The following is a 23,653-nucleotide window of genomic DNA, read 5'->3' as shown; positions in this document are numbered from 1 at the left end:
TACAACCCCTGGCAAAATGCATGCACTTGAAGAGAATGGTGAATCGAGGGTTATCATGAGGCTTTAACAGCAACCTCAGACTTGGTATCAACCTTCTTTGTGGAAGGTTCAACTGCTTCATCATCCTCACGAGCACGCTTCTTCCCATTTGCTGAAGAGGCCTCAGTCTTGACTGCTGGAGCTTCATCTGACTTGCTGTCCACCTTCTTGGTTGGGGTCTGCTCTGCGTCGTCATCCTCTCGAGCACGCTTCTTGCCATTGGTTGCTGGGGATTCTTCGGTCTTCACTGCTGGTGACTCGTCGGGCTTGCCGTCAACTTTCTTCGCTGGCTTCTCATCATCGTCCTCCTCACGTACTCGCTTCTTATCATTCTTCTCATCACTGTCTTTCTATCAGTGCATATTTCGTCAGGTGGGAAGGTGTTTGACTTACCGGCCTTCGCGTTCACGATTTCTATCACGAGGACCACGATCATCACGTCCTCTCCCACGGCCACGACCTTTGCGATCTCCCTCCCGGTGGCCACGATCGTATTTGCGGTGATTGTCCTTGAAACCAGATGCTCGATCTTCCTCTCTTCGCTTCTTCCAGTCATCTGGATCACGATCGCCTCTGGAATCACCTCGTCCGCGGCCATCACGACCATCTCTGTCATTTCTGTAGTTACCACGGCCGCCACGATTGTTGTTACCTCGGTATCCTCCACCCCGGCTTCGAGGGGCCCAAGTCTCAGCAGGTTCCATTTTTCCGTCCTTGATGTCTTGAAGCTTTTCATCGGTGTAATCCTTCTTGGATTGGATTTTCAATGGGTACTTACCCTTCCACAATGGCTTTGGTTCAAGTGCGAGGAAGTTCTGGGCAGTCTCCTCATCTGCAAACTCGACGAACACAGACCCCTTGAACAATTTCTCTTGAGTGCGGCGAAGACGAACTGCGTTTGTCGGACCGTATTGGGCAAAGAAGGCCTCGATGTCAAATTGAGAGCTTGGTTCCTCATCACCGAAGCCTTTGACATAGACGGATCTGGGTTCTGACGAGGGCTTTACGGCGGTAGGGTTATAAGCTTGCTTGCGTTTGACTTGCTCATGGCCTTCTGGGCCAGTAATCTCAAGGAACTGGCTTTCTCTGAGTGCGGTGACAATGGCGGATATTGGCTTGAATCGTTTCATACGGCCAAATTTGCAAATCTCTGTAATTGAGACTGGGAGGTTCAATATGCCATCTGTTAAATTCCACAGGTGTTTGTCGGTTGGAAGGTTTGCATCGCTGAAGTAGAATTCGACCTTTGCAAAATACTGTCAGTGGCTAAAGGCAGTAGCAGAGCTACATTGTTGCATACCTGTGCGCGAATCTTGCTTGGGTCATCGGTGGTAGGCAAGACAGCCGGGTCGTATTTGGAATAATTTTTGCGGGTTTCATCAATCTGCGCAGAAGTCTTCAGAACACCATTGTCATCGAATCTTTCCTTATTCTCGCCAGAGGCGCCATTCTCTTCAGCCTTCTTGTCGCTCTTGTCTTCCTTGATGTCTGTGGCAGCTTCGCTCTTCTCAGTAGTCTGCTCCTCCTTGATTTCTGCTGCGCCATTGGCATCCTCCGACTCGACAGCTGCCATGACAGCTTCCTTGTCAGTTGGTGCAGATGGGTCACCGCCCTCCTTGATCACGGTCCCGTCGTTCGGGAGAGAGGTAGCTGCTGGATCAGGCTCCTTAGTTTCGGCCGTGAGGTTTGACATTTTGATTCGTGTGTGATTTTCGCCGAGTTCGGTTGAGCGAAAAGTATATGAGTTGGAGTTGGATGTCCAGGACGTGGATATATTTGTTTTAAGGCGCTGGTACTATTGTGTTGTGCTTCTATTGTATTCTTAGTATTGTGGGCGGTGAATTCAATGACTGCAACTGTGACTCGATAAAGATGGCGGGGTTGAACGCTGATTGAAAACTCGACTGAAAATAAGAGGCATTGTTTCTAGGACCGACAATACATACCTTCAAAGCCCGGGTTCCATCTAAGACAGCTAGAACGTAATTCCCGGAAGATTAACTTTACTTTGGGGAAGGTGTATGAAATTTTGAAGTGCATCGAGTGCGGGCTGCAGAAAATGCAGTGGGCTCTCCAGCTTTTTGCGCTAGCGGCCGGCCGAACCACCCCTGCTAGCCCGTTGAAGATGTCTTCGTCTTCGACCTTACCTTTCGTCGTGTGTTGACAAGCCACCGCCCTCAGAGCTCCCCTTTCTTCACCAGCTCAATGACGAGAAAGAGGTTTCACGGCCTCAAGCGGGTTGTATGTTTGCAATTACCACCACGACGACCTTTATCATAAGAGCTAATCTACCCCTTGCAGAAAATCCGGGCGACATGGAATAAATACAATCTCTTCAACCTCAGCCGTTTAAAGGCACCCAGGACGAATTTCATGACCTACTATCAACAAAAATGGTCTGCCAAATCTATCACTCGAGCCTATCATGGAGAACACATTCGAGAAGGTCAATGGGAACGGATGTTTACGCCTCTTCTAAACTCAGTCATACCAATGGATCATAGATACCTGGCAGAGCACGATGGTTCTGAACAGGCTGCGGGAAGAGGCTCTGGCCTTGAGAAGCCTATGGACTTGAACAAGATAGCCTTTGGAAGGAATCAAGTTCCATATATGCATATGACCTACGCACCGATTGAGAGACGACTCGACACGGCAATTTTCCGAGCATTGTTCGCTAGCAGTGTGAGGCAGGCACGGCAATTCGTCATTCACGGTCAAGTCAAAGTCAATGGGAAAAAGGTGGGCTCTCTGTTTAAGTTCATTGGATGGGCACGGTTGCTAATAAGTTAGATTCCGTACCCAGGATACCTTCTCAATCCAGGAGACATGTTCCAGGTCGAACCGGATCGTGTATTATTTGCGACAGGTGCACCGAAGATTAAAGTGAAAGCCCAAGCCGAGAAGCTTCGCTATGAGCGACGCATAAGCCGGCAGAGCAATATTACTCGCGACGCAGCACTGGCAAGGAGAGCGGAAAGACGGAGAGCAAAGGAGGCGAAGGAGTTGGCAGACGATACAATAGAGCTGGCTCCTAGACAACCGAAATCGGCGCCGATAGAACTAGGCGACCCAGAAGTGCGCAAGCTTCGACAGAAAGAGTTCCTCAAGCTCATCAGACAGATCGAGGACCGTATCGGCAACAAGAAAGTCCGAAGAACGGGGAAACGCAAGCAGGAACTGAGGGTCCTCTTGCGAAGGGCGAAGGCCAATGTAATTTTCATTGGAAGGAAGTCACTTCAAGAGCTGGACACGGAAATGAAAGAGATTACACAAGAGCTCCTCGGCATAACCGAAGAAGTAGAATCCGCAGACAAGGCGCCCGTGAAGAGGCTCAAGCCAGAGTCAGAGATGTCTGATAAACAGAAAGAAGCTCTAAAAAGGGCCATCGCTAGGATTCGAGAGAATCCAGCCGACACCACGAAACCTTATGCTACGCCTTGGCGACCGAGACCATACATGAGCGCCTTTGCGTTCATTCCGCGGTACCTGGAGGTCAACCACAACATCTGTTCAGCTGTGTATTTGAGGCACCCGGTTGCTAGGCCTGGTTTAGCGGAGGTGCCAACGCCATTCCCGGCCGAGACACAACAGTTGGCGTTCAATTGGTATCTGAGGAGGAGGTAGGGTGTAGGATATTGGTATGTTATGATGTATCATAGTAGAAGTCTCTAGATCAAATTCTTTTCCTCTGTACGTGCTTACGGCTGCAAGATTCTCAACTTCCGTTTTCATACCCAACGTGTTTCGGTTTCGAAGCAAATCCTTCCAGCACATGTGACTGCTTTTACAAACTCATTTTTGAACTGGTTTCATGCAGGATATAAAGTCCAGTCGCTCACACTAAATGAAGCCGGGAATTGAGTTGGGAAAGAAATCTAGTACTGCTATGCCATCAATATGATACACCACATCCCATCGTGAACCAGTCCCATCTAAAGCCCAGACCCGTATTTACAACTTAGCCTTTGGCGCCTCCAAAGTTGGAAGAAGGAGGTCTCTAATATCTCCCGCCGCTTCGTTCAAGTAGAAACTCATCCTCTCGCTTCCAAGACCCTTCGACACAATGTTGAATTGGATGCTGTATTCACGTTAGCTTCAAAGAGAACTGATTTGAACGAGGTTCGTTCCAGCTTACCTATTTTCATTAATCATATATGCAATTCCCCATCCGTCGTCAACCACTTGACTCCATCCGTAGCCATTGAAGTATTCGGAACTCAACTGACTGGTAGAGATGAACCATTTGCTTGAGTATGTGTAGGTTGGATCCTTGTAAATCGAAGGGACCTCATCATTCGGTCCAAGCAACTTCTTCAATCCAAAGAGATGTCGATCAACACCCTTTCCGTCTGAAGCTGCAGAGATGTATTCCACATGAGAATTTACTGCTTTTCGGAAGAGCGCCACAGTCTCCTTGGGCTCAATATGTGGATCACTTATTGCTTTGCAGAACGCAACAGAATCATCGGAGACGGAACGGCAGGTCTCGGTTCTTCCTTGTTGGAAACGTCGGGTAGCGGCTGATTCGTATGTGGGCCGATTCTTGCCATACATTTTGAAGTAGGCCAGTTGAATGATCATTTGTACGTATGCATCTGGCGAGCACTTGAACTTCTTGATTAGACCCTTGCCGTAGCCTTGGTATGCCTGAACGCGGAGCTCATGAGCGCCGATGACTTCGGTGAAGTCCTTTTCAGCGCGCTCGATCTCGGCTTGAACCTCCTTGTTGACGTGGAATTTGACAACAGTAGGCTCGGGTAGGTTGGAGCGGACTGATGGGTTGGAGAAATCGAGTTTGTTGTTGAAGATCACCTCGTTGACATAGTCATTAAGGCGATGGGTGGGTGTACCATCCATCATTGAGTGTTCGCCCATGAAGCCAGAAGTCCCATTTTCGTTGACGATGAACTGGAGAGGCTTATCGAACCAGCGATTGCAGCCATCACCATGCCAGTATTGGTGTGCACGCTCCTCGAGTGTGACAGGTGATGCATCGTCCAAGCAGACCACAAAGGAAGCAGATTCGATTGCCTTTAAGGCTGCTGCATTGGACGAGTGTGCCTTGAGCAGGACATCTCTCGCATCAGTCCAGATGTCACGATTCTCCGTAGTCAGGACGCCCACTGCTGGGGCCTTCTCTGCCTTTTGATAAATCCGCTTGAATTGTTGTTCCAGCTCAGATGTGTTCAATTGTTGCCCATCAACCTCATGCATGACCTTGAAGAATTGATTCTTGCGGATCACGAGAATTTGCTTGTTTTCTGATGCAGGGTACTTGACTGGGTGATCTGCGGGCTTTGCAGGTAGTCGACATGCATTGAACATCCATTGGTAACTCTCCATGGAAATGGGTAGCTTCTTCATGTATTCAGGTTCAAGTGTACCAGAGTCAACCTGTTTCTTGAACTCTAGAGCTGCGGTAGTGATGGCAGCAGCTCTTTTCGATGGATCCCGCCGCCGTCTGTCATCTCGGTGAGAGTAGAAGTAGCTGACATACGGGACGACTGGATCACGGTAGGACAGATATGCGGCATCATTCCACCATTCATAGATCCAGTTCTTGTGTTTAGGATCCTCTCGTCTGGCAATCAGCTTCTCCTGCAGTTTGCTCCCAATGCCTCCGGGCTTTATGAATTCTTGGACCGCTATTGTCGTCGACTCGAGCTCGGAGGTGGAGAGTAGAGGGTGGACGGATTTGAGGTATCGAACTGCTGTCTCCTCTAGAGTGGGTACTGGCAGTTTGGGTAGAGACTCTTCGAATCGTAGCATAGGACCCTTGGAAGGGTCTTCCCTATAACCTAGATGGTGGTCAGCCAAAGTCCAATGCGGGGTAAATATCAGAGGATATTTTGCGTACCTGCTGGCAAAGAGCTGCTCTTCCGCACACTTACCGGTGCCATTGCTACGGTCTGCCAATATGTGTTAGCAACAAGAGAACAGTGGCATGGGAACCTCATAGACATACTCTGGACAACTGGGTCAAAGTGTACCCGCTTCTTAGCACCCGACCCTTCGCGAGTGTCCTCAACATTCCTCACACAGCGTTATCGAGTAGGGAGAAGAAGAAGAATCTTAGATTTGGGAATATAAAGTTCGGCCTTTTCTTTCACGAGCTTCAGTGGAGCGGACGATCAACGTTATGCTCATGTGGTTGGTCGAAGGGAGATGTCGGTAGTGCTTCCCCGATGAGCCGAGGTCAATTCCTCCCGAGTGCCTTGGAGATTCGGACACCCCACAGCCCAAAAGCCCCCTCGCACCAGCCACAGGGGTCCATATTGGCCAAATGATGCACAAATTTTGCCAGTGTGCATTCTGGCTGGAGCGGACCGAGGGAGAGTAAACAGCCGGCAGGGCCAAAAGAAGGAAACCTTTGAGGGTTACTGACGTATCATCAAGACCAGAACTGCCAGCGGCAAAAGCTGTGTATTACAGTGGTATTCTCTACATCACGCATGATAAGCACGTGAAATCTCGGACATACGGCACAGAGTTTTCTTCTCCGCAATGTCATGTCCCATGATCGATTTTGATCCGCTCCTCAGACGTCTCCGTACATGCTCTGGCCACCAGGGTTCCAGGGCTATCGTATCAAACGCCTTTGGAATCTCTGTAAATGTCGATTTTAGCCCTCCCAACGCCCCCGAACATGCTACCGGTCCATAGATCATACCATTCAAGATGTCAGTCCACAATTATCTTTTCCGCTTGCTCTTCCGTGTTGCAGGGACATCCACCTTTGCTTTTGAAGCCTTCGAGGTCTTTGGAGACGGTGTCCCGTCTTCCTCCTCGGCCTCTTGCTCGTCATCCTCGCCGGCTTCTTCTGTCTCTTCCGCCCCTTCGTCCTCAGTCACTGTGGTGTCCTTACTCTGCTGCCGGGAACTTGACTCTGCCTTAACTCGTCCCATGGACCGATTCGTACCCCTTCCCCCTCGAGCCATCTTCGGAGGGGGAGAATTCGCAGGAGATGTCCTAGTCTCATCCGTATCATCAACCGTGCTAGCACGATTCTTCGTTGTGACTGTGTCCGCTCTTTTACGTTTTCGGACAGCTTGCGGTACTGGTGAGGTTGATCTGCCCAGCCTGGGAGGCGAAGAGGGTGTTTCGCTAGTAGCATCTCGTTTGCCTCTCATGAAGGTACGTTCATCATAATCCTCCTCTGGGAGTTTGAATTCGAGATATTTGCCTTGGTCTTCGTACTCGAAAGAGTTCTCCCGGTCATCGATAATAGGGAGGTTATATAATGTTCCAAGCTTCTCCCATATTCCTGGTATGCGAGTGTGTTTCTCGACGGTAGGATCGTAGCCATGATTTCGAAGGTGCTCTGACAATGCAATCATGCGGAAGTGCTTGTGCATGCCTTAAATATAGTTAGTACCGTCCATGGCAATAGCTTCCTATGAGCTCACCAGCCGGCTTCCATTTGATGATTCCTTTGAATAATGACGTTTCCTGCTCGTCCGTCCAAGGGTCCTTCAAGATGTCGTATGCTGGCTTTTGTGGTTCCTCAGCTTTCTGCGGTTGCGGGGTGTCAATCACCATAGCATCTTCATCTGCGGTTGGTGTTGAGACCGCAGCAGCTGCTTTGGCCTTCTTCTTGGGAGGCATCTTGAAATCAACTGGGTCGTGGTTGATTGAAGCTGGTCGATGTCGCAAAGAGTTCAGGTGCACTTCCCGGCGCTGGGAGCTAAAAAAGCACCCCTGTAAAGTGCTGTTGCCAAAGCCGAAGAAGACGCGTCAACCTCAACCTCGACGCGCCCAATGAACTCATCGACAAAATGCGAAAATGATGGATGGTCCCGACAGCAAAGATCCTGGAGAAGTCTTTGCGATACCAGATCTCTATGGCCCTTCGAAGTTCTTGAGCGATGCTTTGCAGAATCCCAGCTTTTTATTTTCAGAACTGAAGCTTGATGGTTTTCCAACCCTTCCTCAACGAGAAATCCCCTGAACTGACGAGATCATAGATATTGACGAAAGGCTACCGGTCGTTGTAGAACAATCGCAACCTGCAGACGTCTTCTTCAGTATACCTGAGATCTCTTTTGGACCTACCGAGAACGTATCCACCCCGAGCCAGTCAGTCGGCTCCCATCAAGATATAATCGAAGTGCAAGAGGATGCTGTAAGAGACGGCGGAGAGGTCTGGCTGCTGCCAGACGAACTTATTGTGGCGACTGCAAATTATCAAAGTTGGGACGCATTTGAGAACGAGAAATTCAAGGAATTACGTACGCCTTATATTACAGAGGCTGGTCCCACCGCCTTCGATACCGCAGTCGCCGCAAAGGAGGATTTCCTAAGGATCGGAAACACGGATCATGTTGTGGTAGAGGCCAAAATTTATACTTCTTCAGTCCTGGCTCTAGGACTAGGAAGAAGCTCGGTGTTCTTTACCTGGGATGAAGAGAAGCTATCATTTGTTCCAACCCTGCCCAAGCTCAGGATATCCGGTTATTCTGAGAAATCACTGGGTGGACTTCTCACCACCTTCTTCGACTGTGGGAATATCACAAGGAACCTTCAAGGATTCATTGAAAAGACTTATTCTAGAAGCACGTCGTCAGGGCGAATTGCATTAGCAGATGCAGTCTCTACGTTGCTAGCAACCATTCAATCACGATTGAGTATGTCTGCGTCCACGTACCAAAGTATCCTTCAACTCCAATCGTTGTTTCAACCGGCTCATTCGATACTTACCTGCTTCCAGCGGATTGTAGTAAACATCTCGGCCACGCGTAGCGATGAGTCAATGTTATCAACAATCTTCGAGGAGATCCAGCTTCTAGAGCATCGAACAGATTCGTTGAGAGAAATACTTCTTGAGATACTGTCTCGTGTCTCCCAACCATGGCTTGAGTTTACTGGCGAATGGCTAGGGCTGCAACGAGAGGCTGGCCTGCCACTTACGAAAGATGGAAAGGGAAAGAGCTTTGTGAAAGTGGAGAATAAGGAATGGATCGATGACCAGGGCCTGAAATTACAGGAACCAGATTACTTTTTGGACATCGATAGAGTCCCTGCATTCATCCAACCTGATGACGCTCGTGCAATGTTCGAGGTTGGCAGGAGTCTCCGGTTTCTGCGTACTCACCATGCGGATCATCCTTTAGCAAGGGCAGATATCGTTGCTTCTGCCAATCCCCCGTCACTGCAGTGGAATTTCTCATGGCAAGATATAATACAAGTTGAAGCGAAAGCTTTACAGTACGAGAAAGACCTCACCAACGCACTACTCCGCTTCGCGACAGGGAGTTTAGCAACTTCTCCGATAGAAAATGAGCCGGAAGGTTGCAATTTTGCGTTGGACTTCTTTGGCAAGCCACAGGAAGATATGCAAGCTCATGTTCTGGCTTCAATCAACACGTTTGATCAGCCATTGAATGAAAGAGTGTCGCCGGATCGTCTCTCTCTTGGCCTGGATTCATATCTCACCTCGAAAGATGGAGATCCAGGCGATCATGATTCGATCTTTGCTCCTCCGATTTCACTTGCGCCAATACTTTCTTTCAATCCAATCATTGAGGCTCAAGCACGTATAGTAAACGGATCTTGTATGAGAATGTTCTTTAATTCTCACAAACTGCGGGAACACCTGTCCGTGCAGCGAAGCTTCCATCTCTTGGGAAATGGGATCTTCTCCAGTAGACTTTCCCACGCCTTATTTGATCCAGAGCTTGAGAGCGCAGAACGACACAGGGGAGTTGCACGTTCTGGGGGTATCATGGGTCTTCGCCTGGGAGGTCGAGATAATTGGCCTCCTGCAAGTTCGGAGCTTCGACTTGCCCTGATGGGTGTTCTAATGGACAGTTACACATCAACGGAGCCACTCAACGAATCTCATGCCGGCACATACCTCGATAAAACTTCACTCCCTGGCGACCTTTCGTTCGCCGTTCGCGATATGTCGCAAGAAGAGATCGAGAAATGCTTAGACCCAGACTCCGTCGAGGCCCTCGACTTTCTTCGATTATCATACAAGCCCCCTCCACCGCTTGAAGCTGTTATTACCCCTATGATTCTATTCAAGTATGATCAAGTTTTCAGGCTTCTTCTTCGTATGACTCGAATGCTTTACGTCGTCTCAGCTCTTTTCCGCGATGCTACACACCGGAGCTCATTCTGGCAAGGCAATGACTTTGTATCTCAACGTTTCCGCATTGAAGCCCAACATTTTGTCTCGAGTGTTTGTGGGTATTTCTTCGATACTGGCATTGAAGCAACGTGGCGAATCTTTGAGCGGAAGTTGGACCAGATTGAAAAACGAATCGGTGTGGAGGGTGACAAAATCACTTTCGGCCAGAACGAAGGATTAGACAAGCTCCGAGATTATCATGAGCGCGTCTTGGATAGGATCATGTTTGCACTTCTCTTACGGAAACGACAACAGCCAGTCCTGAAGCTTCTCGAGGAGATCTTCGCCCTCATTCTGCAATTTTCGAAATATTCTCGGCAGAGGATGCTGAACCAGGAGAAGACAACTGAAGCGGATGATGAGCTCAGAGAGATTTATGCGAAGTTTTACAAGAAGGTTCGGGTATTCATCACTGTGTGCCGAGGATTGAGTGAAAAGAAAGGGTACGGGGATAAGAGAACTTTGGACACCAGGACGCCTGGGCAAGGTCTTTTTGACGGCGATGACCTCGCCGAAGAGAATACTATAGCACATCTTCTGCTGACGCTAGAGATGTCGAATTACTATTCGAGGGATGCGTAGGATCAAATCAAAAGCTCATTCAATAATATCATATCACGTGACCACTGACCCCCCTGATCTTATACAATACAATGGCGCACAAGAATTTCCTGAGACTTTACATCAGAATGATGTTAGATACTTGTACTATCCCTGCTCATTTATAATATACACTTCCAGTGGTTCACTGTTTAATTTTGAGATTCTCCAGGTTCAATCAAAATTTAGCGCGGCGCCAAGACTTTGAAGCTCTCTCCAGATTGTTTATGTCACAAGACTCTTTGCCTCACAACAACATCCATCTGCGCCATTGACCTCGACCGCCATGCGACGGACGTTTCGACAGCTCGCGGCCGTCAAGCCCGCCAGATATCTCGAGCCCGGGACTCCCACCGGCCTCACAGGGCTCAGCACCCACCCAGCGCCCCGCTCCACGCTCCTCTACCTCTACTCCAGCACGCTCGACAAGCTGAAAGAAATCCCCGAGTCGTCGCTATATCGCCAATCGACCGAAGCGCTGACCAAGCATCGCATGTCGATCGTCTCTGCCGTCGAACCCGACGGCTACAAGGAGTGGTCGGAGAAGGCGAAGAAGGTCATCGCGGAGCATCCTGAGGTGTTCAATACGCCTGAGGGCGGCGTGGATTATGATATGGGGAGGCACTTGAAGATTTTGAGGGATGGGAAGGTGTTTGTTAGGAGTAAGACTGATCAGGAGTTTGACGATACGACGCAGGAATGGGATGGGGAGGAAAATTTGGGACCCGAGTTGGAGGGAACAAGATCTACGGAAGACAGGAAAGGGCAGAGTGTTTTGGGTATGAAGAGGCCGGTAGAGGATACAAAGACTATTCTCTGGGAGGAGGAACCTGCATTGACTGCCGAACAGTAGGTATACGGATCTGCGGATGTGCTAATGGGGCTAACTTGGCATAGAGTCTCTGATTTGGAGACTAAGATTGGTGCTGGTCTAATTGAGGAGGTCATTCAAGTTGCTGAGGGAGAGATGAAGCTTGTAGATGTTATGGTGAAGTCAAAAGCGTATGTTTCGCTCTCTGCGTTCATCTGGGTACCTGCTAACCACGCTCCGCAGATGGGAAGATTTAGAGGAAAAGCCTGTTGAAGGACAGTGGACATATTTCATGCGAGACACCGGCACACCTGTCACACAACCTCCACCTCAAAAATAGACTCGACATCGGGACAGGGGATGTACACTATCAGAGACTTGTAAATAGATCATACAACGATGTTCCACTAGGCGAGGCTTCTGTGTCGGTGACCCCGAGGTTTGTTCTCATCCGGATCCTTACTTGTGAGTTGACAATCCAGGTATCAGGTATTTACAGAAAGGATTGTTGTTGGATGTCCGAAGGATGAAGGCCCTTCGGAGGCCGTTTCGGATTGGTAGGTAATGATTGGGCAAGAGTTTTGTGCGACCGCAGCTATCCTCTCGCCCAGTACTCACGGCAATCGAAGGCGCGCCGTTGTTGGACTGTTGGACCGTTTGACGATATGAGCTCTTGGGTCTCAAAAATCGGCGACAGCTAGACGCTCAGCTGTCCCTTGAGTCCGACAAGTTGACAGCCTTCAAGCTTCAGCGAATTTTCAAGGCCCCTTCTTCCATCACATGATACTCGACCTGCGGACTTTTGCAATTATTTTTCTAATGCGACCGCTCGGTCCGGCTTTGCGATTCGGGCGATGTTTATAATGGGGCAGAAAACGCATGAAGAGATTTGGTGCTTACGCCATGCGGGTGTATTTTTACTCTTTTGTGCAGGATTGCAAGGAACAGCCACACCCACACAGCCTGCATCGCCACGGATCTGACTTTCGCCAAGGCTGCGCAGCTCTAAAAAAATCGTATTCCTACCAACTACCAACGCACCCAACTGACCAAGCCCCGGGTTATCTCTCGAGCAAGGCGACACAGTTTGAGTAAAATATGTGTACTCTAAGCTTTCTCAATGGATAGTTGCCCTCAGAAAAGCGGGCCCGGCTTCTCCTTCGAGGCTGATCCCACAAATCCCTCTGTCCGACCAAGCCTCTATTCTAGTCTCATTGGATGCAAGTGCTCTACATAGGCTACAGTCTCCCACACCTCTCTCATCTTCAACTCTTTCGAAGCTTTGCCAGGAAATCTGCCGTCATGGGCACTTCAACTCTTTTCCAAGGAGACGAATTCAAGGGTTCCAATCTCTGCGCCGCTCTTCCAGAAGAGTCAACTCTGCAACTCGCCGCTAACAACATCTCACTGATGGATATGATATATGGGGTTCTCGGCCAAGGGGACGGTCCAACATCACCGACTTTGCCAATAACGGTAGAGCACAACTTGAGCAAAGCCAAAGTATTGCAATGGGCCAGTTCCCTTTCCGAGTATCAGTCCCCGGTCGATACGACTCCTCCGCCAATATACCCTGAATATGACCACTCTACACCCCAGAGTCCGTCTCCCATGGGATCGATGTTTTCGGATTCTTCAAGCCACAATTCGAGTTCAGGTCCTAAAACACCAACTCGTACAAATCCCGTTCCAATGATTCGGAAGAAGTTCAGCTGGGAAAAGGCAGAGAGAACTCCAAATCCAACGACGAAAAGACCATCAACAAGCCACAACCGTACGAACTCGTCCCCGTCACCCAGCCCAGTTCCAGCAATGAAAGCCACCATTACCAGTCTAGTGGATGACTTCATGCCAGGATTCGTACCAGACTTCGAGCCGGCTCCAGTCAAAACGAAGCACACAAAACCTCCCGTTCTCAGGATCTCTACTAAAGTGCCTCCGTATCCAGTCGCCCCGACTTCCAGACGCCCTGAGCTCGTCTACCCTCCTTCATTGCAGCATGGACCTCAAGTCGCTCATCTTGTATCTCCCCAATCATCAACCCACAGCTCTCCACTCAGACGCTCATCAGAGATCAGGAAGAGTCCCCTCAAACATTTGCACGGGAATTTCTCCCCTCTCAGACAATCAGTGCCTCATCCACCAGGGAGTACTCTCAGCCAAGAACGCCCTCGTCTTCAAGCTAGACATTCGATCTCATCGTCTCCTAACAGACCAGCTCACGTCGATGGCAGCCTCCGAGGTGGCCCAAGGCCGCCGGTCTTATCAGTGGTTATTGAAGAGCGCCCACAGATTCCAAGTACGAGTGCTTCAGTGTACTCATCAGCGACTCGCAAACCGTACGACAACAAAGGCCAGTACCGAAGGAAGAGTACGACCACACCCTCACCCGCAACGATGCTTTTGATGACCCCAGAATACCTTCGGAATCAAGCCAGATATTCGATGATGCCTCTTCCTTTAAGGCCTCTTCGGACGGAGCAGCGCATCCTTTCCCCAACCAGAGTTCCACCCAGTATTCCTGTCGATATCGTGCATAAAATGCCATCCCCAACCAGACCACCACCCAGTATACCTCTCGAAACCGAACAACAGGTGCCTAGTCAAATCAAACACTCATTAATGCCTCTACCCAACAAGCATTTTCTAGTGGAGCAACAGAAAGAGGCCCCGATCAGGCACTCATTACCAGCACCGGCGAGAAGAACACAGCAGGAATTAGAGGCGATCCCAGAACCGGCCTCGGCCAAACCAGGAGAGCCAACAGTCTTTGGGACAGATCTTGGCATTTGGGACACGAAAGGACTCTTTGCGGGGGAGCAGGGACTGCAGTTCATGATGTCGAGGCGAGTCGTCAACATGTCGAAAATGGAGTGGGAGATCCTGAGTCCAGGTGGATCTCGCGTCTTAAAATGCTATGAACAGACGAATACGCTGAGCAGGAGACGGGATTTCTTTGATGCGGAAGGAAATCAACTCTTTGATTTCCAGAAGAGAATTGGGAGTACGAGGACTGCTGAGTGCCCAAGGGGCTCAACTTTGTTTGTCATTAAGAATGGTTCATTGCATTGTAAGTTCCCCGATATCATGATCCATGTGCTACTACTGATTTGACTAGTGAGCCCACACTGGACCGTGAGCTTGGGGAGCACCTACGACAATGCTAGTACACAATGGGTAGCAAAGGGAGATGAATCAATGGGGAATGTTATTGTGACTTGGGGCGGATTCGAAGTTGGTCGTATATCGAGCGAATCGGGGCTCAAAATGCATATGGTTTGTCTCGCCCTCATTGCATCTCGTCAGCTCTTTGCTAATGAAGACCAGTATCATGTGAGTATTGCACCGGAAATGAACTATGCCGTTATGGCTGCTTTGACTGCAGTCTTGGATGACTTAAGAACGGATGAAGGCTGCTGAAAGGCTCAGTTCAGGATTTCTAGGAGTCGGTTTGCATGGAGTATTGGAAGGCACGTTGGAGTCAAGGTTTTGGGCGTCTTGCAACTGATACCACTTGTCGTTTAGTCAATCGTTGATTTTGTATGAACAATTCATTCTGTCAGTGCATCATTCTTGCCTTACCCACCTTCTTTGACATGAGGACTGGGTTACAGGTGAATCGTCACGTGATATTAAAAGGGGCTCCATTCGAGGAGTCAAGCTCGTCGACAAGACAAAGTATGGAATTTTCCCAAATTTCCTACTACTGGTACCAGACTGTGCCCGACTCCGGTTCTATCTGCCGTCCACAGATTAGCAACTGTCGTGTTGCGGTTGCCGCCGCCATCGTGTGATTTTGAAAACTCGCGTGTTTTTTTAAGATGCGATTTCGACGGAGCCTGCGCCTTCACCAAGAGCGTGCAATCGTAATCGCGAATTTCTCCTCCGGCGATATGAGTACTAGTATGAGGATACCTACACCTGGCGGTGGTACCTCCGGCTGAGCCTTAGCCTAGACTTGACGGTGCAATAAAATGTGACGGCATCTCACATTTTGCTGTGGAATCGTTCTTTTGAAATATTTGAAGTCCTCTAAAACCCTCAGGCTGCGCAACGTCGCAAACAGCGAGGCATCGTATGATATTCTCGCTCTCCCCGCATTTTTCCTGAACCCGGGTTTCCGGAAGGGGAGTGTTTAAGGGACTTCTGCAAAGCACAAACGAGGATCACTGGCCCCCGGCTGCCAAATATTGTTATCCTTCTGTATTCGTCTGGCTGTTTCTTCTGTGCCGGTACATCGGGGTACGTACTGGACAGTATGTAAGCACACGGGATCACAGATTCGCCACCCTACTGGATACAAGAAGGTTGCCTAGACACCCAACCCCAGGTGTGTCTCAAAATAATGTATTTTGTACTTGAAAGGAAGTTCACGGCACCCACTCGAACGAGTTTTGCGTATCCTACACCCGAAGAGGCGGCTTACTTTGCAGCAAAAAAACACGACCATCTTACGGTTGTGCGCAACATGTGAAATTTTTGAGGCACACTGCGGCAAAGAAGTCAAGGGAGAGAAAAATAAGCGATTGGAGAACGTATATGCTTTTCAAAAGGGTAGGAAATGTTCTACGTATTGGCCATACAATGGCACTTGCCAACCCGTTGCAAGAGTGGCTGGTCTCATATCCTGAATATCGTCAACTTGACCACAAAAGATGGATTTCGAGGGTCCCGACTCACGCTTGCTTCCTCAAATGATTATAATACAAAGCATCCGCACGAAAGCCGTTACTTCCTCAAAGAAGCTCCGCTCATCAACCTCAGCATCCTTTTTCTCTCCTCAACTGAGGGATTCTCATACTCCCCTTTCCTCGCCTTCTTAAACCCCCTTTTCTCCCACTCTTGAAAGTGTTCGACCTGAATCTTATGCCACGGCACATTCAGATCTTTCGACACCCTATTGAGAGTGACGGCGGAGTCAGTCATTGCTCGAACGGTGGGGAATTGATTCGTCCCACTACTTACCTATCCTTCCAGTAGTTCTTCCCATCACAATACTCAGGGCTCTCCGGCGCTTCTCCGGGCTCAAAGAATATGGCAGCCATCTTCTTCGCATCCTCTTGCGCCTTTCCAACTGCACGGTCCATACCTCTGATCATCTTGGCCTTATTGTAACGCGTCGGCTCCATCGTGTGCTACTGCGTCCCACGAGTACTCGAAGCCGGATTCATCGTACGTAGGTGAGCCTTTAGGTCCTTTGTCGAAATAGACGTAGAGCCTGGAAGACGAAGTTAGATGGGAGTATCTATTTCGTAGTTACAATACTTACCCGTGGAAAACATGATCCTCGTTCTCGCGCACGAACTGCTTATACTCTTGGTCCTTCTCCCACGCTGTCTTTCGGACTTTCTTCCCTGGCGGTCCTTTGAATGGTTTGATATCCGGTTTGACGTCGAAATTCACTGTTTTGATGGGACCTACGCGTCCTGGTGTCCTCTCATAGGAGGGCAAATGTGCCAATTCAGATTCGCCAGGTTGCGGCGACCAAACCTTCGACGCAGCAGGTGGCGTTGATGGCCGATGTAAATTCTCCTCGTTATAATCTTCTTGCGCCTCATTTTCTGCCTTTCTCTTCTTGCTGACGTTCGGTTTTTGCAGTGACTTGGATGTTTGGGATCTCTCCGCTTTTGGGTTGCTATTGCTCTCCTTAAGAGCCTGTCCACTGCGGAGAGAAACCATCTTGAGCTGGGAGACCAAGGGAAGCAATTAGAATGAAATTCAAAGTGTTGGGAGAGTTGGGAGAAGAAGGGAGAAGGGGATGTTACCTTAATCTTAAAGTTGTTTACTTATGACGTCACTGGCGCTCTTCAGATTCGGTCAAATCTTCGAGACGCGAACCGCGTCTGTGAACGCGCCACGAAAGTATCACAGTGCTTTTGAGTCTCTTAAATAAGATTATTTGTACAATTGCTGATTGAAGATCAACGGAGTATTCCATGAGCTTTCCAACGAGGAGCAGGGCGGGTGTGAATCTCAATTAAACATCACATGACTTCGCACTTGAGACCACATAATTCAAGATCCATGCACTGTGGCTTATTATTAGTCTATCGATGACCTTACCACCTCCTTTCATATTCCCAACAGTTCCTACAACAACCATCTAATCACATCGGGACAACATTACACCCATTCGGCCCCCTAGGATCCACCGTCCCATTCGGCATCATTCAAATCGCCTCCTCGATACTAATCACATATGCCTGCATCGGAAGGTACATCTCAAACAACCAAGTAGTATCCACACTATCCAAACACGCATCCTTCACGATATAAATCATATAATGGCGATCACTCAGACTCCGCATCGTGCTTAGGATGGCCCCGCTTGTCAAAATCCCACTCAGCACCACTCTCTTCACACTGTATGAATCAAGTAGTGTGAGCATATCCGAGTTATAGGAAGCGTTGAAGCGACACTTGATAAATGGAAATTTGTTGGGTTGGGGGACGAAACCGGTAAAAGCCGGAGGTGTTAGGCTGTAGGACGTTCTGCGAGGTGTACAGTTGGAAGCCTTTGTTGTAGGGTGAGAGCTCGGGGTAGCCGGGCGGGAAGGCGATGCGGCAGAAGCATGTTATGAGGAGGTAGGAGCTTGAGGCATGTTGTTTGCGGACAGTGGAGAGGAGGGTAGAGGAGGCGTTGGGAAGGAGGTTTTGTTTGGGCTATTGGAGGCTAATGCGATTACTGCATCGACGTAGCCGAGGAAGAAATATGCGGTTTGAGAGTCGAAGGGGACATTAGTGAAGTTAAAGTTTGAAGGTGTTCCGGTTGTGGTAGTAGAGCTTACAGTAATGCTGATCCAGCTGCGCCGAGGATAACGAGCGCAGCAAAATGCATGATGATATTGTACAGATCTTGAGACTGCAAAGAACTCTCTTCGTCCGACAATGCTTTGTCCTCAAACTATATGATTCGCCATCAGTGACGACCATGTAGATTGTGACGTATTCCCTTTCTTGCAAATGCAATGCAACCCACAACCTCGGCAGTTGTCAGAATTGCCGTTGTGGTGCCCGACTCGTTTTTAGCCCAGCAAATCCCAAACATGCTGCTAAAATGTAGCTATGTGTAGCTAAAAGCTCGTACAACATTGAGATAGCTCAGACATGCGATATTCAGTTATTCCTCCTCATCAAAAAGCCGTTTGAGGCCATCGTAGCGGCTGAAGACCTCGCCCTTGTCGTCGCAGACCGCTCCAGATTCCAGGAAGCCATCACATAGCAAGCCGTCTTCCCCAGGATAGCCTATCCAGTATTCATCGCCTCGTAGATGTATCGTTTCAAAGCCATTGTAGTCCTTGTTCCAATGGCTAAGCAAGCATAGTCTGGCGGTGGGATTCCACTTTTGACCAATGCCTAGACTGTATTTTCTGATGTGTTCCGGGAATACTGAATGATATTGCCGAGCGACATCTTCGAGTTGATAAAGAATCTCAAGGCCTCTGAAGGATTTTTGCTTGTGTCTCCTGCTTGGCAGTATGTCATGTCGAAAGAATTCGTAATCTGTGAGATTTGAATCCACCTCAACAAAATGCAGTTCATCGTCACCCCACAGCCTGTCCTGCTGCTGCTCCGCTACATGCATCTGCGAGTTCGGGAAGACTGTCAAAGTCCGTAATTCAGGACAAGCAGCTTGCAGAGCAATGAAGAGAGCTCCTCCATTGTCGTGCGTTACATTGAATGCCAGGGCCAAATGCTTGACTTTGCTTAGGCCAACAAAGCGCGTGTAGATTTCTGTCATGAACTCCATATCTGGCAAATCGAAAAGGGAGCGGTCAAGAATATCGGATCCTGACTCTTCTGTTTGCGGGGCAGTGATATCTATAACAACCGTGTCGATGTCCAGATTGGCATAAAGTATTCGGGCGGGATTCTCCAGCAGGTCGGGTCCATGATGGGGCCGATTGAGACGGACATAATTCAGCTGCACTACCTCTCGAGCCTCGCGGCAGACGCTCATGAGGCCCAGTTTCTGATTGTGCTTCGCACTGTGGGTCAGAATTCGAGGTCCTGGTAGAGCATGCTTCCAGATCAGTTGTCGTATCTCGGATGGGAAACGCTTGAAAAATGTAAAAGCTCCACGAAGAGGTGGTTCCAAGCCTTTGAATCTTGGAAGATTCGGATATGCGATCCCCTGGATCAGGTTGAGAGATGTTAAACGCCTGGATTCTGGACCAGTCAGCGAAGATAGACATTGATATGAGTACACTTACCAGCAACAGGGCCGTGTTCCACCGCTTCATCATGGCGACGGATGTTATCGCCCAACTCCTCAACAATTTGCTTCGCAAGAGTGATTGCTGTATTGCGTGTTTCAAGGCGATCATTCCAATGGGAAAACTCGCTCTCCATGGAATCCATGAGCTCTCCCCGCTCCGCGAGGGCATTTATGCAGAACTCTTGGGTTTTCTCATCGAGATCATCGAGAGAGAGTTGGGCAATGGCCAATCCCCTGATCCTCAGTGCCCTGTATAAGACCTGGAAAGTCGCGTCTTTATTTTCCTCAAATTGAACTTTGTGGATTTCATACTGCGATACGATATATAACCACTTTTCTCTAAGTCGCACCATTTGCTCTCTTGAGAGTGGTTCATCCACAAAAGCTGATTCACAGTTAGAGACAGAATCCAGTGTTCACGTGAGTGCCTCACTTGGAGTAATGCCAGTCAACTTTGAGCTGTGGAGATATCGCTTCACCGGCGGCTCAGAAGCCTCGTCTTCTTCGGCGCAGACTCGTTTCCTCTTTTGAGTCTTCTCCGAGATCATGGAGATGGGTCGGATGATGGGACGATTGGAGATGTCCATCTCGCGCTCTAGTCCCCTAGCCCCCTGGCGGCTACCGTGCAAGATTCCAGCCTAAATTCAATGCTTTCGCTGCTTTCGGACCTCGAAATATGCGCAGGAGTCGGATGGTTGTGGTTGGAAGGAAGGATGAAGCTCCGACGCGACGAAACGCGAACCGATGAAGTTGGAGTAGTGCAACAGCAGCTCCTCCCGGCTGCCGTGCAGGAGTAATCAAATATGATTAGCCGAGACAGGTAGTCACACCCCAGCCGCAAACTTTCTCACGACAAGTATTGCAAATTTGCAAAGATCTAGAGAAAGTCAAGTACAGTTGTCATTGTTAGCCATCATGGCCACCGTCCCCAAGAGTTACGGCAATGTTGCCGCCGTGCTTGAGCAAATCCCCGCTCGGCTTAAGATAATTGACAGGCCAATTCCCAAGCCTGGTCCCGATGAGATTGTGGTTCGTAATCATGCAAGTATGTAGTGCTTCGTGAACTTCACTTGTTCAAGCAGTCCGCTTTCCAGCACCTGCCAGAATTCTTGTATATTTCTGAGTTGGAATTGTTTACGCACGTCCAGCTCATCCCCGAAGCAAGAAAAACTTGAATACTGATCACATCGCAGTTGCAGCGAATCCAGCTGACTGGAAAATCCAAGACTATGGGTTCCCAATCACTAAGTTTCCCACAGTTCTCGGCAGCGACTCCTGCGGTGTGATCGTTGCAATCGGAGACTCAGTGACCAAGTTCAAGGTCCGTGACAGAGTCGCTGGATTTGCTGGGGTAATCTACAACCAGGACATCAATCATGGAGCTTTCCAAAGCTATACCCTTCTTCGAGACATTGCAACCACGAAAATCCCTGACAATATGAGCTTCGAGGAGGGATCAGTGTTCCCGATGGCTATGGCAACATCATTAATCGCACTCCATGTGTGTCTTGGCATCCCAAGATCTACTGGACCCATTACACCCCAGCAGTCAGGACTCCTGATCTGGGGAGCCTCGTCCTCTGTTGGCACTTCTGCTGTGCAATTGGCTAGAAATCTGAGATTCAAAGTCTTCGCAACCGCCAGCCCAGCCCATCACCAAACGCTCAAATCCCTGGGTGCATTCGAAGTCTTCGATTACCACGACTCCTCAGTGGTAGATAAAATCGTTGCAGCAGCAAAATCTGCCGGCACTCCCATCACTCTAGGATTTGATAGCGTCACCGAGGGAATATCATTCAAGCAAGCCGCTGATGTCCTGACTGCTTCCGGCGGCAAGGGAGGGAAATTGGTGTTGGCTCTGCCGCAGCCAGAGGGATACGCGCCTGAAGGCATTGAGATCTCTCAGACTATTGCGGCCAGGTCTTTTATGGACCAGGCAGAGCTAGGGAAATGGTTCTTCAATGACTATTTGCAGGATTGTTTGGCGAATGGGAGTATCGTGTCGGCTCCTCGATTTGAGGTCGTGCCTGGAGGAATCCAAGCTGCTCAGAACGCGCTCGACAAGTTGAAGGCTGGGGTCAGTGGGACGAAATTGGTTGTTACGGTAGACTGCGGTCATCATTGATTATCATGATAGTCTTCGAAAAGCGCAGAACAGAAAGATGCCCGCAAGGAGTAATGGTTCAATTGGTATGATTCCGGCCATCAAGGGCCATGTGCGTGAGCTCACGTGCCCTTCATCTCAGCATATCTTGAAATCGCATTCTATAGCGTAATTCATATCTGCGATGTTCTAATCGGGATTTGGTCTTTCTTTCCCCGCTCAGTTATCCTCGTAGCCAGGGCTTAACTCGTCTTGACTTTCTATATTCCGTAAGCCGTAAGTTATTCCGAATTTGACACACAATATACTTTACGCAGCATGTCTCCCTGCTCTGTCGGGGGTGGAGGCTCAAGTTGAGTGCGTAAACAAGTGATTCTAAATTCATTATGGCTCTTATAACCAAATTTAGCGACTTCTGGTCAATAGAGATCTCTAGTCGTAAGCATAGCGCAAGTTAAGTTTCTGGACATACATAGTATGTGCCCGGCTCTAACATCTACTGAGGTAGCGAAACTATCTACCAATGTAGTGACTTGAGTAACGGCGTGTGAAGATGATATGCTCTGCCACAAGTAAACCAGCGACAGCGAGTTTCTTGGTCCTAACGGATTTCTTTTGAATTTTTGATCCTCTCTCTGGACTTTCCTTCCGGGATTTTTGCGGGTTTGTGGGCAAATTTTTGAGATATGTTTGAGGGGCTGTCGCTTAGAGGTGGGTTGTTTACTTCCAAAGTTCGGGTAATTCAGTAGACTCTACGAAGGCTGCCTAGGAGGGTTACGGTATAGGAAGACGACTTTGAATTTGCCCTCTTTTGCTCCTTTTTCTGGTGCTTTGGGCAATCTTGGGCATGGGGACATTAGCGATTTCCAAGGAAATCTTGGCTCGCGGATTCACTTAACTTCAAATGTGACTGATAATTATCGATATTTGAAGGTGAATGTGATGAAAACCCCGCCGTGTCTGGCCTTTCGAATTTCAAATTTCGTAGGAAATATATTAAAGCGATGCTGTCCAACTAATTTCAGAATTCCCTTGCGCGGTAAACAGCTACGAAGGATCTGCCACTTCTCTCGCGGATCACGGCAACACTTCAAGAAACCTCCACAATCTCGATCCAAAATGGCCCGCTCTACCACATACAACACCACCGAGCTCACGACAACCCCCAAAATCCACCTCTAGCAGGCTCGGACATTGGGGTCTGGCTACGGCATTCAGCGTACTGAAACCGCAAATGCGGATATTTGCAGTTTGCACGGTCTCCTCGGCATCATTCTCTTTTTTTGCCTTTTTTATGCTTGTTCTACTCCCTCAAAGAAAATGGATAAGCATGATGAAATGAGAGCACATTGGGATGTTCGTGAGTGCTATCTATCTTGTTCTGCGTTGTTGCAAAACATTAATGAAACAGCTCGATGAGCTCAACTTTGTGAAACGGGTACATACTGGGCTAAGATATATACCAGCCTATTGAGAAGTGGCAATATTTGGCCGTTATGCCGAATTGAATGCAGTCCGATTTTAGCCATCATGTTTCTTAGGGCTTTCTTCGCTGCTTGGCCGGTTCGATGGGGGTTCCCTTTTGGCAAGAATTCAGCAATGAATGGGGAACCGTTCCTTTGGCCATCGAAACTTGCCGCATTTCTTTCTTTGCTAGGGTTTATATCAGCATTAGACTCGTAGCTTCCTTTATTGAAAGCAGAAAGGGTAAAGGGTAAGGGGGTAACCTAGTCATGTGTAAAAGGC

General features: G+C 48.9%; 10 protein-coding genes across 10 annotated transcripts; 5 read left to right on the top strand and 5 right to left on the bottom strand.

Moving 5' to 3' along the window:
• Positions 1 to 367: 367 nt before the first annotated feature.
• K444DRAFT_269252 (uncharacterized protein) lies at positions 368 to 2,078 on the bottom strand. Its single transcript, XM_024871463.1, has 3 exons — positions 1,986 to 2,078; positions 1,340 to 1,847; positions 368 to 1,283 (listed from the first exon to the last, which is right to left on the bottom strand). Exons 2-3 carry the CDS (start codon positions 1,730 to 1,732, stop codon positions 429 to 431), a joined length of 1,248 nt encoding a protein of 415 aa, XP_024727379.1. The 5' UTR covers positions 1,733 to 1,847; positions 1,986 to 2,078; the 3' UTR covers positions 368 to 428.
• Positions 2,079 to 2,244: 166 nt separating this feature from the next.
• On the top strand, positions 2,245 to 3,666 carry K444DRAFT_603761 (alpha-L RNA-binding motif-containing protein; the record flags this gene model as incomplete). Its single annotated transcript, XM_024878785.1, has 3 exons — positions 2,245 to 2,280; positions 2,341 to 2,781; positions 2,833 to 3,666. The coding sequence occupies 3 exons, from the start codon at positions 2,245 to 2,247 to the stop codon at positions 3,664 to 3,666; spliced, it is 1,311 nt and encodes a 436-aa protein (XP_024727378.1).
• Positions 3,667 to 3,993: 327 nt separating this feature from the next.
• Positions 3,994 to 5,942, bottom strand: K444DRAFT_648361 (acyltransferase ChoActase/COT/CPT; the record flags this gene model as incomplete). Its single annotated transcript, XM_024885450.1, has 3 exons — positions 3,994 to 4,120; positions 4,178 to 5,840; positions 5,900 to 5,942. 3 exons carry the CDS (start codon positions 5,940 to 5,942, stop codon positions 3,994 to 3,996), a joined length of 1,833 nt encoding a protein of 610 aa, XP_024727377.1.
• A 505-nt stretch (positions 5,943 to 6,447) lies between these two features.
• K444DRAFT_621843 (CT20-domain-containing protein) lies at positions 6,448 to 7,682 on the bottom strand. The gene is made up of 2 exons (XM_024881987.1): positions 7,449 to 7,682; positions 6,448 to 7,399 (listed from the first exon to the last, which is right to left on the bottom strand). The coding sequence occupies exons 1-2, from the start codon at positions 7,645 to 7,647 to the stop codon at positions 6,735 to 6,737; spliced, it is 864 nt and encodes a 287-aa protein (XP_024727376.1). The 5' UTR covers positions 7,648 to 7,682; the 3' UTR covers positions 6,448 to 6,734.
• Positions 7,683 to 7,792: 110 nt separating this feature from the next.
• On the top strand, positions 7,793 to 10,793 carry K444DRAFT_576002 (uncharacterized protein). Its single transcript, XM_024877502.1, has 2 exons — positions 7,793 to 7,955; positions 8,007 to 10,793. The coding sequence occupies exons 1-2, from the start codon at positions 7,826 to 7,828 to the stop codon at positions 10,754 to 10,756; spliced, it is 2,880 nt and encodes a 959-aa protein (XP_024727375.1). The 5' UTR covers positions 7,793 to 7,825; the 3' UTR covers positions 10,757 to 10,793.
• Positions 10,794 to 11,060: 267 nt separating this feature from the next.
• Positions 11,061 to 11,925, top strand: K444DRAFT_547881 (NADH-ubiquinone oxidoreductase-like protein 299 kDa subunit; the record flags this gene model as incomplete). Its single annotated transcript, XM_024876337.1, has 3 exons — positions 11,061 to 11,623; positions 11,672 to 11,776; positions 11,829 to 11,925. The coding sequence occupies 3 exons, from the start codon at positions 11,061 to 11,063 to the stop codon at positions 11,923 to 11,925; spliced, it is 765 nt and encodes a 254-aa protein (XP_024727374.1).
• Positions 11,926 to 12,866: 941 nt separating this feature from the next.
• K444DRAFT_621841 (uncharacterized protein) lies at positions 12,867 to 15,253 on the top strand. Its single transcript, XM_024881986.1, has 3 exons — positions 12,867 to 14,655; positions 14,704 to 14,861; positions 14,913 to 15,253. The coding sequence occupies exons 1-3, from the start codon at positions 12,888 to 12,890 to the stop codon at positions 15,003 to 15,005; spliced, it is 2,019 nt and encodes a 672-aa protein (XP_024727373.1). The 5' UTR covers positions 12,867 to 12,887; the 3' UTR covers positions 15,006 to 15,253.
• A 939-nt stretch (positions 15,254 to 16,192) lies between these two features.
• Positions 16,193 to 17,314, bottom strand: K444DRAFT_670180 (uncharacterized protein). Its single transcript, XM_024887596.1, has 5 exons — positions 16,855 to 17,314; positions 16,762 to 16,803; positions 16,551 to 16,676; positions 16,266 to 16,482; positions 16,193 to 16,212 (listed from the first exon to the last, which is right to left on the bottom strand). Exons 1-4 carry the CDS (start codon positions 17,262 to 17,264, stop codon positions 16,314 to 16,316), a joined length of 747 nt encoding a protein of 248 aa, XP_024727372.1. The 5' UTR covers positions 17,265 to 17,314; the 3' UTR covers positions 16,193 to 16,212; positions 16,266 to 16,313.
• A 2,328-nt stretch (positions 17,315 to 19,642) lies between these two features.
• K444DRAFT_269017 (uncharacterized protein) lies at positions 19,643 to 20,277 on the bottom strand. The gene is made up of 2 exons (XM_024871462.1): positions 19,799 to 20,277; positions 19,643 to 19,747 (listed from the first exon to the last, which is right to left on the bottom strand). The coding sequence occupies exons 1-2, from the start codon at positions 20,154 to 20,156 to the stop codon at positions 19,740 to 19,742; spliced, it is 366 nt and encodes a 121-aa protein (XP_024727371.1). The 5' UTR covers positions 20,157 to 20,277; the 3' UTR covers positions 19,643 to 19,739.
• Positions 20,278 to 20,650: 373 nt separating this feature from the next.
• Positions 20,651 to 22,185, top strand: K444DRAFT_657423 (putative alcohol dehydrogenase). Its single transcript, XM_024886158.1, has 2 exons — positions 20,651 to 20,848; positions 20,997 to 22,185. The coding sequence occupies exons 1-2, from the start codon at positions 20,719 to 20,721 to the stop codon at positions 21,926 to 21,928; spliced, it is 1,062 nt and encodes a 353-aa protein (XP_024727370.1). The 5' UTR covers positions 20,651 to 20,718; the 3' UTR covers positions 21,929 to 22,185.
• The last annotated feature ends 1,468 nt before the right edge of the window (positions 22,186 to 23,653 follow it).

This window comes from Hyaloscypha bicolor (genome assembly GCF_002865645.1).
Source record: "Hyaloscypha bicolor E unplaced genomic scaffold K444scaffold_183, whole genome shotgun sequence".
NCBI classification, from domain to species: Eukaryota; Fungi; Ascomycota; class Leotiomycetes; order Helotiales; family Hyaloscyphaceae; genus Hyaloscypha; species Hyaloscypha bicolor.
The sequence above is the reverse complement of the archived record's forward strand: the minus strand, read 5'-3'. Positions and strand labels throughout refer to the sequence as shown.

What these genes read in the sequence shown, in the direction of transcription:
- K444DRAFT_269017 (XM_024871462.1), bottom strand. Translation starts at nt 20,156, where the DNA reads ATGGTGCGACTTAGAGAAAAGTGGTTATATATCGTATCGCAGTATGAA.
- K444DRAFT_657423 (XM_024886158.1), top strand. Translation starts at nt 20,719, where the DNA reads ATGGCCACCGTCCCCAAGAGTTACGGCAATGTTGCCGCCGTGCTTGAG. An exon ending in TGTGGTTCGTAATCATGCAA is followed by an intron (nt 20,849 to 20,996) that starts GTATGTAGTGCT and finishes ATCACATCGCAG; the next exon opens with TTGCAGCGAATCCAGCTGAC.
- K444DRAFT_576002 (XM_024877502.1), top strand. Translation starts at nt 7,826, where the DNA reads ATGATGGATGGTCCCGACAGCAAAGATCCTGGAGAAGTCTTTGCGATA. An exon ending in TTCAGAACTGAAGCTTGATG is followed by an intron (nt 7,956 to 8,006) that starts GTTTTCCAACCC and finishes ACGAGATCATAG; the next exon opens with ATATTGACGAAAGGCTACCG.
- K444DRAFT_621843 (XM_024881987.1), bottom strand. Translation starts at nt 7,647, where the DNA reads ATGCCTCCCAAGAAGAAGGCCAAAGCAGCTGCTGCGGTCTCAACACCA. An exon ending in CATCAAATGGAAGCCGGCTG is followed by an intron (nt 7,400 to 7,448) that starts GTGAGCTCATAG and finishes ACTATATTTAAG; the next exon opens with GCATGCACAAGCACTTCCGC.
- K444DRAFT_269252 (XM_024871463.1), bottom strand. Translation starts at nt 1,732, where the DNA reads ATGTCAAACCTCACGGCCGAAACTAAGGAGCCTGATCCAGCAGCTACC. An exon ending in CAAGCAAGATTCGCGCACAG is followed by an intron (nt 1,284 to 1,339) that starts GTATGCAACAAT and finishes TATTTTGCAAAG; the next exon opens with GTCGAATTCTACTTCAGCGA.
- K444DRAFT_621841 (XM_024881986.1), top strand. Translation starts at nt 12,888, where the DNA reads ATGGGCACTTCAACTCTTTTCCAAGGAGACGAATTCAAGGGTTCCAAT. An exon ending in TAAGAATGGTTCATTGCATT is followed by an intron (nt 14,656 to 14,703) that starts GTAAGTTCCCCG and finishes TGATTTGACTAG; the next exon opens with TGAGCCCACACTGGACCGTG. An exon ending in CGGGGCTCAAAATGCATATG is followed by an intron (nt 14,862 to 14,912) that starts GTTTGTCTCGCC and finishes AATGAAGACCAG; the next exon opens with TATCATGTGAGTATTGCACC.
- K444DRAFT_670180 (XM_024887596.1), bottom strand. Translation starts at nt 17,264, where the DNA reads ATGGTTTCTCTCCGCAGTGGACAGGCTCTTAAGGAGAGCAATAGCAAC. An exon ending in GGACCTAAAGGCTCACCTAC is followed by an intron (nt 16,677 to 16,761) that starts GTACGATGAATC and finishes CAAGATGATCAG; the next exon opens with AGGTATGGACCGTGCAGTTG. An exon ending in AAGAACTACTGGAAGGATAG is followed by an intron (nt 16,483 to 16,550) that starts GTAAGTAGTGGG and finishes CACTCTCAATAG; the next exon opens with GGTGTCGAAAGATCTGAATG.